This window comes from Hyla sarda, chromosome 2, assembly GCF_029499605.1.
Source record: "Hyla sarda isolate aHylSar1 chromosome 2, aHylSar1.hap1, whole genome shotgun sequence".
Lineage (NCBI taxonomy): Eukaryota > Metazoa > Chordata > Amphibia > Anura > Hylidae > Hyla > Hyla sarda.
In genome coordinates, this window is record NC_079190.1 from 238,595,818 (window position 1) to 238,610,932 (window position 15,115).

The following is a 15,115-nucleotide window of genomic DNA, read 5'->3' on the forward strand; positions in this document are numbered from 1 at the left end:
GCCCAATGAATGGCGCGCCATTGATGCAGCGGAAATGAGGACATTTCCGGGCCTCACGCTGCATATGGGCCTGGACAAAAAACCAAGTGTTCGTCATTACTGGAGCTGGGACGTCCTCTACCAGACCCCGCTTTACAGTATGGCGAAGACTCGGAGGCGGTTCAAGGCCATTCGGAAATGCCAGCATTATGCAGATAATGCGGCATGTCCGCCCCGAGGTGTTCCCGCCCATGATCGGCTTTCCAAAGTGAGGCCGGTCATCGATCACTTTGGGGCCAAATTTTTGGAGGCCTACGTACCGCTCAGGGACCTCTCGGTAGATGAGTCTCTCATCAGTTTTAAGGGGAGACTCATCTTCCGCCAGTACATTCCCTCGAAGCGGGTGCAGTATGGCGTGAAGCTCTATAAACTTTGTGAGAGTACCTCCGGGTACACTCTAAAGTTTAGAGTGTATGAGGGACGAGATTCCCGTATTGAACCCCCAGAATGTCCCCCCACTCTGGGTGTTATCAGGAAACTCGTTTGGGAGCTTGTGAACCCATTGCTGGATAAGGGATTCCACGTGTACGTGGACAACTTTTATACCAGCATCCCTCTCTTCACATGCCTTGCCGCCAGATCCACGTCCGCTTGTGGGACCGTGCGGAAAAACCAGAGAGGCCTCCCTCTAAATTTTGTTAAGACGCCTATCCCCAAGGGTGAGTCCCGTGCCCTAACCCATGATAACCTGTTGTTGGTGAAGTATAAGGATAAGAGGGATGTCCTTATGCTCACCACTATTCATGGGAACGGCAGCACCCCTGTCCCTGTGCGAGGTACCGTGGGACCGGTCCTCAAGCCCGATTGTATTCTGGACTACTGCATAGGCTGCTTCAGGGAGTATCACACTTCCATGGAGCCCCAAATTTTCCCTTTTTATTAGAATTTTCCATAATTTGACCAATGTACCAAGTCCAGAGTTCATTCCAAAATATAACCCCCAGAAATCACTAAATTGCCCAAAAAAAACCTTTAAAAAAAAAACCTGATAAGACCTCTGGGGGTGTTTTGTCAAAAAATGGGTCATAGGTCACTGAGTCACTATCATCAGGGACTTTTTTTATGTTGCCTCAAATGCGCAGCGCTCTCTCTCCACCTGAGCGGGTGCGCATTTGAGGCAACAGGTTAGGGACGGCCACACACATCACATTCCCAGAATGAGCATAGGGTTTGGGATGGGCATATTTTTTTTAGTTTTGGCTATGCTCTGGGCCATCATTCTGGGAACATATCCTGTTTTATTATGTTTTATAATTTTCTGGCCCACTGTACCCCATATTATGGACCTCTGTACCCCACCTGTCTACCCCAGTTACGGCGCGTTGTCCCCCATAGTGTTCCCCTATTTTAGGGCTCAGTGCTCCCCCCATTAACGCTCCTTGAGGGGGGGGCCCACATCCTGGCTCCTTATCAAGCTCAAGGTCCCTGACTGTGCTTCCACTCAAGCAAGACCTGCTGTGCACCCGCCAAGCCTAAATCATCAAAAAATAAGGTATGTCCTTACTCCAAAGAAATCTATTTACAGATTGTGGGGGGGTCTTTTCTGCTATTAACCCTTGTAAAAATGTAAAATTTGGGGGGAAACACATTTTAGTGAAATTTTTTTTTTTTTTTAAATACGCAAAAGTTGTGAAACCCCTGTGGGGTATTTAGGCTTAAGGGGTCTAGTTTCCTCAAGGGGTCTAGTTTCCAAAATGGTATGCCATGTGGGGGGTATTTTGCTGTCCTGGTACCATAGGGGCTTCCTAAATGCGACATGTCCCCCCCATTTCAGCAAAGTTTGCAAATGTGACTCCTTCTCTTCTGAGCATTGTAGTTTGCCCGTAGTGCACTTAACGTCCACTTATAGGGTACCTCCATACTCAGAAGAGATGGGGTTACAAATTTTGTGCAGTATTTACTGCTATTAACCCTTGCAAAAATGTGAAATTTGGGGGGAAACACACATTTTAGTGAAAAAAAAATAAAAAAATGTACATATGGAAAAGTCGTGAAACCCCTGTGGGGTATTAAGGCTCACTTAATTCCTTGTTATGTTCCTCAAGGGGTCTAGTTTCCAAAATGGTATGCCATGTGGGTGTTTTTGCTGTTCTGGCACCATAGAGGCTTCCTAAATGCGACATGCCCCCCTAGCAAAATTTGCTCTCAAAAAGCCAAATATTACTCCTTCTCTTCTGAGCATTGTAGTTCGCCCGTAGTGCACTTCAGGGGAACTTATGGGGTACCTCCATACTCAGAAGAGATGGGGTTACAAATTTTGGGGGGTCTTTTCTACTATTAACTCTTGAAAAAATGTGAAATTTGGGGGGAAACCCACATTTTAGTGAAAAAAAATATATTAATTTTTTACATATGCAAAAGTCGTGAAATCCCTGTGGGGTATTAAGGTTCACTTTATCCCTTGTTACGTTCCCCAAGGGGTCTAGTTTCCTAAATATAATGCAATGTGTTTTTTTTTTTTTGCTGTCCTGGCACCATAGGGGCTTCCTAAATGCGGCATGCCCCCAGAGCAAAATTTGCTTCCAAAAAGCCAAATGTGACTACCCCTCTTCTGAGCCCTGCAGTGCGCCAGCAGAGCACTTTTCACCCCCACATGGGGTGTTGTCTGAATCGGGAGAAATTGGGCTTCAAATTTTGGGGGGTATTTTCTGCTTTAACCCTTTGTAAAAATTAAACATTTTTGGGAAACCAAGCATTTTCAGTACATTTTTTTTTTTTTTTTTTTACATTTGCAAAAGTCATGAAACACCTGTGGGGTATTAAAGCTCAATTAATTCCTTGTTACGTTCCCCAAGGGGTCTAGTTTCCAAATATAATGCCATGTGTTTTTTTTTTGCTGTCCTGGCACCATAGGGGCTTCCTAAATGCGGCATGCCCCCAGAGCAAAATTTGCTTCCAAAAAGCCAAATGTGACTACTCCCTTTCTGAGACCTGTAGTGCGCCAGCAGAGCACTATTCACCCCCACATGGGGTGTTTTCTGAATCGGGAGAAATTGGGCTTCAAATTTTGTGGGGGGTATTTTCTGTTTTAACCCTTTGTAAAAATTTAAAATTTTTGCGGAAACCAAGCATTTTAGGTAAAATTATAATTTTTTTTAACATATGCAAAAGTCGTGAAACCCCTGTGGGGTATTAAGGTTCACTTTACCCCTTGTTACGTTCCCCAAGGGGTCTAATTTCCAAAATATAATGCCATGTGTTTTTTTTTGCTGTCCAGGCACCATAAGGGCTTCCTAAATGCGGCATGCCCCCAGAGCAAAATTTGCTTCCAAAAAGTCAAATGTGACTACTCCTCTTCTGAGACCTGTTGTCTGCCAGTAGAGCACTTTACAACATCATATGGGGTGTTTGCTGAATCGGGAGAAATTGGGCTTCAAATTTTGGTGGGTATTTTCTGCTATTACCCTTTTTAAAAATGTAAAATTTTTGGGAAAACAAGCATTTTATGTAAAAAAAAAAAATTTTCTTTTTACATTTGCAAAAGTCATGAAACACCTGTGGGGTATTAAAGCTCACTTAATTCCTTGTTACGTTCCCGAAGGGGTCTAGTTTCCAAAATGCTATTCCATGTGTTTTTTTTTTTTTTTTTTTGCTGTTTTGGCACTCTAGGGGCTTCCTAAAGGTGACATGCCCCCCAAAATCCATTTCAGAAAAATGTTCTCTCCAAAATCCCCTTGTCGCTCCTTCCCTTCTGAGCCCTCTACTGCGCCCGCCAAACAATTTACATAGACATATGAGGTAGATCCTTACTCGAGAGAAATTGGGCTACAAACACCAGTAAAAATTTTCTCCTTTTACCCCTTGCAAAAATTCGAAAATTGGGACTACAAGAACATGCGAGTGTAAAAAATGAAGATTGTGAATTTTCTCCTTCACTTTGCTGCTATTCCTGTGAAACACCTAAAGGGTTAAAACACTTACTGAATGTAATTTTGAATACTTTGGGGGGTGTAGTTTTTATAATGGGGTAATTTATGGGGTATTTCTAATATGAGGACCCTTCAAATCCACTTCAAAACTGAACTGGCCACTGAAAAATAGTGAGTTTGAAAATTTTGTGAAAAATTGGAAAATTGCTGCTGAACTTTGAAGCCGTCTGGTGTCTTCCAAAAGTAAAAACTCATCAATTTTATGATGCAAACATAAAGTAGACTTAATGTATATGTGATCCAAAAATTTTTTTATTTTGAATATCCATTTTCCTTACAAGCAGAGAGCTTCAAAGTTAGAAAAATGCAAAATTTTATTTTTTTTCATCAAATTTTGGGATTTTTCACCATGAAAGGATGCAAGTTACCACAAAATGTTACCACCATGTTAAAGTAGAATATGTCACGTAAAAACAATCTCGGAATCAGAAAGATAACTAAAAGCATTCCAGAGTTATTAATGTTTAAAGTGACAGTGGTCAGATGTGCAAAAACGCTCTGGTCCTAAGGTGTAAAATGGTCTGGTCCTTAAGGGGTTAATTCCAACAGGCTTTGTTTTTGCCATTCTCAAAATATAGGTTTTACTATTTGGTTGGCTATCTGTACTTTTTACTGAGTAGTCAAATGGGTGGGAACTTTACTGAAATGCTAGGCTCAGGGGTGTGTGATTAAGTGTTTCATAATTACATCCCCCAGAACATGATTCAAACACCATTAACCTTCTACATACCCCCTAAGTCTAGCAGTCACACCCCACTATGCAATAAAGTTCCAACCCATCAGGCTACTCAGTAAAAAGTACAGAAAGTCAGCCAAATAGAGATCCCCAATATCTCGGGAATGGGTGGGTGTAGCATGAAAGAAAAAACACTTTTAGGGAACCCACATGAAATAATAAGACTAACTAAAGTCAAAATTCTCCAACCATTTCTAATTAAAGGGAGCTTTTTATTATGGAACACAACCCTTATAACCCAATAGGTGTACCAACAGGTCCATTTCAAAGAACATGTATTATGTAATCTGTCTAGAAAACCACAAAAGAGTCAAAAGGTCAATTGTATTGCAATGAAGTTAAGCGTAGCATTTAACCAAAATAAAAGAATATCACAATACGGGAGTCTTCTCTATGTATTGATCTAAAATGGTTTGGCAGCTACACATTGTCTCAACCATGCAATTATCTTGAACTCTGACTTATTAGTCATTTCTAATAACTTTAAAAGCACAGTTCATCATACTAGATCAAACTATTGACATTTTATAAATGACAGCATTTATTACAAGTCCATACTTTTATCTACACATAAAGTTTTACTTAATTAACTTAATTCTTTATTATAACTTTTCAAAATATGAAATATAAAGTTTACCAAGGAAAACAAAAAAAGCAAAACAGAAATGCATCAATTTTAAATGTTTTCTATGCTAGGAAACCAAGTGTAAAACCATCACCACAACCATCTGTAGCTCAGTTACGACTGTGGCTGCTGTAGGAATGGCTTTAAAGTATAGCTGAAAGGAGTAACTCACTTGGAGTGAAGATCCCTCAGCACTTGCAGACACATCAGTAGATATAAAACACAAGCTTTTCTTTTATCTTCTTAAAAAACATCAGGGTAGCAAATCATGTTAAATACATGGACCTACGCGTTTCGGCTGTGTAGCCTTTCTGAAAGGTCTGCTCAAGACAAATATATTATGCCGAATAAATACACAAATGCATACAAAGCTCCTCCCTGTTGTGCACATCACTTCCTGTGTTATTCCTGAATTTAAGCTCCATATTCACACTTGCTTGATTATGTGCCTGCGGTCTAAGGAGATACATTTTTTATATACCGTATATATATATAAAAAAAATCCTATATTTAAGCTCCATATCCACACTTGCTTGATTATGTGCCTGCGGTCTAAGGAGATACATTTTTTATATACCGTATATATATATAAAAAAATCCTATATTTAAGCTCCATATTCACACTTGCTTGATTGTATGCATATGGTTTATGGGGGGGGGGGGGGAATCCTGAAATTAAGCTCCATATTCACACTTGCTTGATTGTGTGCATACGGTTTATGGGAAAAATTGAATTCAAACCTCACTAAGTTGGAGGAACCCATTATTTATATGAAACAAAGGAAATTCGCTTGGGACCGTGAGGATTATATAAATAATCAAGTTTACACATGGAAACTCACAATAAGTGTCCCTAGTCCATCCTTAAAAAACCGCGACACAATCGCAGTGACATACATGTGTCTTTTTCCTCTTCAGAGGGGAAAACCTATGAGTCATCTTAAGATCTCTCAGATACTGACTCAGGCTCCAATTTTGGGGGACATGAACCGCTTCAACCGTTCACTAACAGTGGAAAAAAATGTTTTCAATGCAGACACTGCCAGTAATACTCAGTTTCAGAATACTCCTGATCTCAACCATTTGGGGGTTTTGAGGGTACCATTACATTTTTCACTTATAGATCAGATAGCAGTCTCTGAAATGCATGAGTTGCAATATTCAGACCACAGTCCAGGGGATATTGTATCTACTGTAGATAGGATCAGAGTTACCAATTAATTTTTCTATCCAATCAACTCCAGGGTACAGTGTATGGATGCCTTCCAACACAGAATAGAGAAAGAATTGTTTCAATTGGAGAAAAATATCAAATCTACACCCACTTCTTGTTCCAATGTCACGACTAGAGACCGCAAAGCCATTAAATGGGCACTGTCACCAACTTTATTTTTTGATATGTTGTAGTACTTATGTACTACAACATATCTCTAATATACTTTTATTATTTTTTTTTTCATTAAAAAGGTTTAATTTACATTTAAAAAACGGCCACTGAAAAAGGACTGATTTTGGAGTGGCAATCAGTCCTTTTTCAGTTAGGCTGCACTCGCTCCCTGCCTGTCAATCAGACAGGCGAGAGCGAGCGCATTGGCTCCCCGGCCACTGGCTGGGAGGCCACTCCTCCCGCACATCGCCGCCTCGTTGCCGCCGCCGTCCCTGCACGCCCTCTGCCGGACTCTGCAGTAACTGCAAGTGTAATGAGGGAACGGGGTATGCGGGGCAAGGGAGGAGGGAACGGGCTAGTGCCGTAGCGGGGGGGGGGGGGGGGGGGGAGAACGGGCTAGCAAAAAAAAAAAATAGGGTGGTGGGAGCTACCCTTTAAAGATTTAGAAAAATTTGATGACATTATAATACGAATGTCTGACAAGGGCGGCTCAGTCGTCATTTTGGATAAAGAATTGTACCGTACTGAAGTGTGGAAGATCCTCAAAGACCCCAATACCTATAAAGTTTTGGATTGTAATCCTACATCCATGGTGCAATCCAAACTAAATAGCATTTTATAAGTGGGAGTGAGTTTGGGCATTTTGGATGAAAAATCACACGAATATCTGTATATTACCAAACAAACATGTCCCATTTTTAACTGTCTACCGAAAACTCACAAAGGGGTTTTCCCCCTCCCCTACGCCCGATAGTTTCGGGCATAGGGTTGGTGAGTAAATGTCTGCCCATGTGGCTGGACAGCCTTCTTCAGCCTTTTGTCACCAGGACCCAAGGCTATGTCAGGCATACAAAAGATTTACTAACTGCCCTCAACCAATTAAAATGGGAACTTGACATGGCCTGGGTATCCTGTGATGTCATCTCGCTCTATAGTGTGATCCCTCACGATAGAGCCATTTTCGCCTTGGAACATAATTTAAGTAAAAACAGTCATTATTCCCCTGCTCTGCAACACTTCATTTTGGAAGTCCCCAGTTTTCTTTTGAACAGCAATTTTTTCTTTTTTGATGGGCCTTTCCTCCTCCAGACATGTGGTTGTCCTATGGGGCCAAATTTTCGCCTCACTGGCCAACCTATACATGTCTAGGTGGGAGGAAAGATCCATCCACACACCCCTTAACCCCTTCCTATACCATATCACCTGGTATGGTCGCTATATAGATGACGTGCTGGTGGTATGGAACCCCAGATCATGTCCCTTTTTCAACAGTCTCTTTATAACAACAATGACAATCTTCGGTTTACTTTGAATTACAGTAACACAGAGATGGTCTTTCTGGACATACATTTTTATAATTGTACAGAAAGCCCATCTCTGGTAACTCCTTATTACTTGCTACAAGTAGTCATGAACTACACATGATTAAAAATCTCCCTGTAGGAGAATATATTAGAGCACGTAGAGCTTGCTCTACGGATGAGCTATATCAACAGGAATGTCAAGTGATCAGATGGAGGTTCAAAAAAAGGGGGTACAAACACTGTGTTATATCCAGAGCGGAGAACACTGCTGGGGCCAAACCCAGATCAGAGTATCTGTATCTGGGGGGTAAACATAGTAAAACACATAGGAACAACATTTCCAATAGGAATAACCCAGTTGTTTTTTCCACAACTTTTTCTAATCAGTTCGATGTTATCAAAAGCATTATTTTGGAAAATTTGCCTATCTTGAAACAAGATCCATGTCTGGAAGAAATCTAGAGATCAGGTTGCAGGTGTGTGGGAATGTCACCATTGGCAACAGGATCTCACCTAGTTTTTGCAGGCAGGAAGGTTAACAGCACCTGGTTGAGATATTCTGGGAGTACACCTTGTGGGAAAACATGATGTCCCATGTGCCATTTCATGATTAAAACACAACAGATAGTGTCATTCACAAACAATTTGATCTCACCAATCAAAACTTACATTTCCTGCGAGACAGATCATGTTGTAAACTGTTTATCTTGCTCGTAATGTAAGAAACAGTATACAAGCTCAAAAGTACGTAAGTTTAAACAAAGAATCTCTGAGCATACTTCAGGTGCGTGTGTGGAGGGCATTGCTCACACACGCTCACTGTCAGGAGTGTCACAACATTTTTGGGACATACATGTAGTAATAGTATAGAGAATTTTGGGTATCTCCCAACCGAATAATAACAATACTCCCAGTCAATTATGCAATCAAAAAGGGGGGTGGGGGGAGAGGAGTGACTAAGACTTAACTTTCAATCAAGTAATCTTAAAAAATATATAAATTATATGTGAATGTACAGTGTGGGGTAGATCTGATAATGTCTCCCCACCATAAAGACGCAATAATTACACACTGTTAAATGACCACGAGTGTTTAGTATTGTAATTTTAGCATCATCAATTATTTCCCTTAATGCCCGACGCGTTTCGGTCACCATCCATGACCTCCTCAGGGACAGGTAGGGTGTTATTTCATATACCAGATGAGCCCTGCTTATAAGTGGTACAGTCCTAAGCCACGTCTACATATAGCAGGGAACAAAAACACTCATCACAAGCAGGCAGTGATACAGTACCGCCTCTTGATATTACTTAAAATCCAGAGTCATAAATAGACAAATAGCAGACCCTGGAGCGCCTTGGATATGGTCAATCCCTGGAAAAAAGCACATATAGACACAAGCTGCTGTCAGGTCACGTCGCATAATCATTATTAACCTGAAAGAAAAAACAGCCGTGTTACTTACAGTTAGGCGTCTAGCGATAGTCTCCATGTGCATACCCGCTTGGTTGCGGGGAGCCGTACAGGTTAACCTTGTCCTTTTGTCCGGGCACAGTGGAGTTAATCGGGTTGCCTAGTCACCGCTCTCTAACACAGAGCGGCTACGCATTTCCGGATCGGCGGCGTAAACCGGAAGCTGCGTCATCCGGTGCCCCGCCTCCCTTCCGCCCGGCGATCGGATATTACACAGAACGCCGCGGCGTCTCTCCATGTGCACTGTAGACATACATGTAGGCAAAATCACACATATGAAAGTAACACCTATTGAACGTATTTTCAAATCGCCAAGAGGTGGGGACAGAGCACGAAAACTGCGTACCAGAGAAATGTACCTGATCACCAGAAGGTCTCAACCAGAGGTCTGATGTTATGCTTTTTTATTGAATAATATTTATGAGTAGTTACTAATGTCTTGGTAGTTGTGTATTATATTTGGATTATTATCATTATTATATACATTTCTGCGGTTAAATGGTAAAGGTTACCCCCCCCCCCCCCCCATTAAACCCAATCAAGCAAGTGTGAATATGGAGCTTAAATTCTGAAATTTTTTTATTTTTTTTTATTTGTTTATTTTTTCCATAAACCGTATTCACACAATCAAGCAAGTGTGAATATGAAGCTTAAATTCAGGATTTTTTAATATATATATATATATATATATATATATATATATATACACACACACACAAAGAAGAGAAGGAAGAAGCACCGTGGCTCTGGATTCTAGATCCGTGTGGGTGCTCAACTTCAGGGGCAGACCGACCCTCAATGTAATATCCACAAAGAAGCAGAAGCAGCACGCACTCCAAAATCACAACAAATCGTGGTTTATTCACTCATCTGTGAAAAGAGTGAATAAACCACGATTTGTTGTGATTTTGGAGTGCCGCTTCTGCTTCTTTGTGGATATATATATATATATATATATATTTATATATATTCTCTCCCTTTCCCTTAAACCGCAGGCACATAATCAAGCAAGTGTGAATATGGAGCTTAAATTCAGGAATGACACAGGAAGTGATGTGCACAACAGGGAGGAGCTTTGTATGCATTTGTGTATTTATTCGGCATAATATATTTGTCTTGAACAGACCTTGAGAAAGGCTACACAGCTGAAACGCGTCGGTCCATGTTTTTAACATGATTTGCTACCCTGATGTTTTTTAAGAAGATAAAACAAAAGCTTGTGTTTTATATCTACGGATGTGTCAGGAAGTACTTAGGGATCTTCACTCCAAGTGAGTTACTCCTTTCTACTACATACCTTGTCCACGGCAGCAATGCCCTGACAGTACCTGGAACAATCAGGAATCATGGCAGCTACAACTTGTATGGAGAGGTGAGCGGACTTTCCCTTTTTGCTTAGAGTATAGCTGATTGTAATTAAGGGGAAAAAGAAATAATTCAGTCCTTGGTAGCTTCTCCAGTCTTGTACCTTGTACAGTACTAGCAGGACTAGCAGAACAAAAAGAGGAAAACTGCTGGTGCTGCAAATATTTAATAGGAACAACTTCAGATGTACCTACTGAACAGGCACTGCTCTCCAGCTCTTATAACAATTGTATGGACACTGCTGGACTATAACTATTTATAATCACTTCTGAAGTTAGAAAAATTCTGTGGATGCCGTACATTCAGTATATAAACTGCCGGGACTATTATCTATTTTATGGACAGTGATGGTGCTGTTTCTGAGGTATCTAGTGGACAGACAGAAATATATGGGATGCTAGGAAATGGCATGGACCATAGAAGGTTGTAGTTGAGAGCAGGAGTAAAATTAAACCTCAAGTCAAGATACAGCTACACTAAACAGTGAACATAAAGATAAAAAGCCTCAAAGCATTCACGGTACTTTAAGCAATCCTTCAGAAACAGGAAAGATCTAATAATAGATTAGGGTATCAGCAAGGACTTATTGTTGCTATTAGAACCTATTCCTTATCAGTAGACATAAGCTGGTTAATATATTGAATGGTAATACTTTGTCAAATAGAGATGAAACCTAGCACCAATGATTGATAATTTGTATGGAACTACTGTATATTACCATTTTTGGTACAACTTTGTTAACATTGTAGCATCTGTTACTAGCTCATATATGTAATTTTCTGCATTATATATGTTTAAAACAATGTTTGATTGTCTTTTTATTTAAACTTTCGCACCTTACAGCAATTTCTTGACCTCATTGTAGCCTTCTGATTCGGCTTTAAACTGTTTCCAGCAGTATGAACAGCTGCCTAGTATTTAATCCATCAGTTGTGTAGATAGATAGATAGATAGTAGATAGATAGATAATGATACAATAAACAAATAGACAGCGGCAGCTCCAGTATGGTGAAATAAGTTGGTGTCTTTATTCACACAATGTGATGCTACGTTTTGGCTTGCTCACCAAGTCATTTTCAAGTCTTGTGTGAAAAAAGACACCCACTTTTTTCACCATACTGGAGCTGTCGCTGTCTTGTTTATTGTATACCTTGGAAGTCCAAAGCCAGGACCTTGTTACAGTGGGCACCCGTGCACCTATCATAGGAGTGCTGCTCTCCTTGGGAGGGAGATAGATAGATTGATATGTTCCATTTGAGTCATTGTTACTAGGACTTATATTAACCTAATACTGTATTTATTTAATTAATACACCTTTTAATAATATCTAAGAGTGGCACCTCTGCAAGTATTGGTTTTCCCCTGGATGATCCTCAGAGCCTCTGTCTGGACCTTGCATTCTCCCTACATATCATACACCTCACACAGATTTCCTTGGTGTCAAATTTTTTGGGTTATGGACCATCACTGCAATAATTTAGATGTACTGCTGGGTGCTGGATATGCTTTACAACTCAAGATTGAAATGGAACAAAAAGGCACTTCCTTTGGTGGACTTAAGGCATGCCTGTTTAACACTGCATACATATATATATATATATATATATATATATATATATAAAATGGCCTTTTTGAATCTCCATTTTACACCAGAAGTGGTGCCTCTCCCTGAGGAAAATACTCGTCCCTTTTAGCTAGTCGCTACAGGTCTCTCAACCTCAAGCCAAGCCAGAACACCCTCCTCTGTACTGACAAGGGGCAAGCACCCCGAAACAGCTGTCTGCAGATGGGTTTTCTTCCCTTCTGGGATGAATTCTGACTTGGCATTAATCCCAATTAGCTTCTGATCCCAATTAGCCAGAGCTGATCAGAGGGCACGCTACCTTATATGGTGGTGTGATGAGAAACTTATTTGCATACTTCTTATATATATATATATATATATATATATATAATGTACAAACAAAACTTTGCACACATAGTGAATTTAAAGGGGCTGTACAGGAATAGGACATTTGTGTTTTCAGTGTTACAGTTTTAAGCTGTATAGAGCAAAGCAAACAAATTGTGACCCAACTCTCCATACAGTTCCTCTTATCTGTGGTCATCCATAAGTGAAGCCTCAACTATTTGGCATGTGTCACCCATAATGTGGATATTTCATAAACGTTCATGGTGAGATAACCACTTTAATGCACATGGGACTCCAAGTCCATATTAACAAAGCACACTTTACATCCCACAAAGTAAACTTACTTTAGCTTCAGTCTCTCCACGATGCAGAGTGTACAAGTGATGAACAGCACTTTGGGAAGAAGACCAAGGATGAGTAAGGATCTGGAATACATGGAAATCATGTCCAAGTGTATCAGAAGTAACCAGCAACATTCCTAGGAAGACAAAGAAAATATTTTACCACTTAATGTATTTTCTGAACATGTAAATACAACTGTCATAGCAAAAAGGCGACTGTGACATATCTTGTAAAATTATCTTTCCTAAGTTTAGCTTCTAGGTATTCATCTTATGAAGATGAATATGCAGCATACATTAAAGTTAATAGTTTTACCACACTGCAGATGGATACAGTGCTAAATCTACAGTTCCACTAAGCATATTGCCAACTTTGATGGCTGCATTCTGCCAGTCATAGTGCACGTCATACCAGCTACAGAGTCAACAACACAGCAACAATACTGCAATGAAATAGTAGCCAGAATTCTCACAATCATCATCTCTGTAATATAATAGCAACAAACGTTTTCTCCTCCTTTCCTTTATGCATGCACTAGTGCATATGTTCCCAAAAAAAATTGATTTTGTATTTCCAATGTTAAACTGGAATCTCCATGTTGATATTTTGCAGTGTGCACATAGTCTGTACTGTATGGATGTGTGCATTATAATATATATCCTTACAATATAAGATTCACATATATATATATATATATATATATATATATATAAAGTCATGGCCGTAAAAGTTGACACCCCTGAAATTTTTCAAGAAAATAAAGTATTTCTCACAGCAAAGGATTCCAGTAACACATGTTATGCATTACACATGTTTATTCCCTTTGTGTGTATTGGAACTTAACCACACATAAAAAATGTTTTTTTTTAAAAAGCTAATTGGACATAATGTCCCACCAAACTCTAAAAAATGGGCTGGACAAAATGATTGCCACCATTTCAAAATTGTGGAAAAATAGGATTGTTTAAAGCATGTGATGCTCCTTTAAACTCACCTGGGGCAAGTAACAGGTGTGGGCAATATGAAAATCACACCTGAAAGCAGATAAAAAGGAGAGAAGTTCACTTAGTCTTTGCATTGTGTGTCTGTGTGTGCCACACTAAGCATGGACAACAGAAAGAGGTGAAGAGAACTGTCTTGAGGACTTGAGAACCAAAATTGTGGAAAAATATCAACAATCTCAAGGTTACAAGTCCCTCTCCAGAGAGCTAGATTTGCCTTTGTCCACAGTGCACAACATTATCAAGAAGTTTGCAACCCAAGGCACTGTAGATAATCTCCCTGGGCATGGACGGTAGAGAAAAATTTATGAAAGGTGTCAACGCAGGATAGTCCAGATGGTGGAAAAGCAGCCCCAAACAAGTTCCAAAGATATTCAAGCTGTCCTGCAGGCTCAGGGAGCATCAGTGTCAGCGCGAACTATCTGTCGAGATTTAAATGAAATGAAATGCTATGGCAGGAGACCCAGGAGGACCCCACTGCTGACACAGAGACATAAAAAAGCAAGACTACATTTTGCCAAAATGAACTTGAGTAAGCCAAAATCCTTCTGGGAAAACGTCTTGTGGACAGGTGAGACCGAGATAGAGCTTTTTGGTAAAGCACATCATTCTACTGTTTACTGAAAACGGAATGAGGCCTACAGAGAAAAGAACACAGTATCTACAGTGAAATAAGGTGGAGGTTCAATGATGTTTTGGGGTTGTTTTGCTGCCTCTGGCACTGGGTGTCTTAATTGAGTGCAAGGCATCATGAAATCTGAGGATTACCAACGGATTTTGGGTCACACTGTACAACCCAGTGTCAGAAAGCTGGGTTTGCATCCGAGATCTTGGGTCTTCCAGCAGGACAATGACCCCAAACATACGTCAAAAAGCACCCAGAAATGAATGGCAACAAAGCGCTGGATAGTTATGAAGTGCCAGCAATGAGTCCAGATCTAAATCCCATTGAACACCTGTGGAGAGATCTTAAAATTGCTGTTGGGAAAAGGCGCCATTCCA

The 15,115-nt window shown here is 40.3% G+C and overlaps 1 protein-coding gene across 6 annotated transcripts in view; it reads right to left on the minus strand.

Annotated features, from left to right (window-relative positions):
• BCAS3 (BCAS3 microtubule associated cell migration factor) overlaps window positions 1-15,115 on the minus strand; it is a 1,340,542-nt gene that overhangs the window by 901,172 nt on the left and 424,255 nt on the right. For all 6 annotated transcript variants that reach the window (XR_008888692.1, XM_056556703.1, XM_056556707.1 and 3 more), the window contains exon 14: window positions 13,115-13,248. Coding sequence is in view for 5 of the 6 variants with exons in the window: in XM_056556703.1 (XP_056412678.1) it covers window positions 13,115-13,248 (134 nt within the window). In the remaining variant the exon portion in view is untranslated. The remainder of the gene's footprint in view (window positions 1-13,114; window positions 13,249-15,115) is intronic.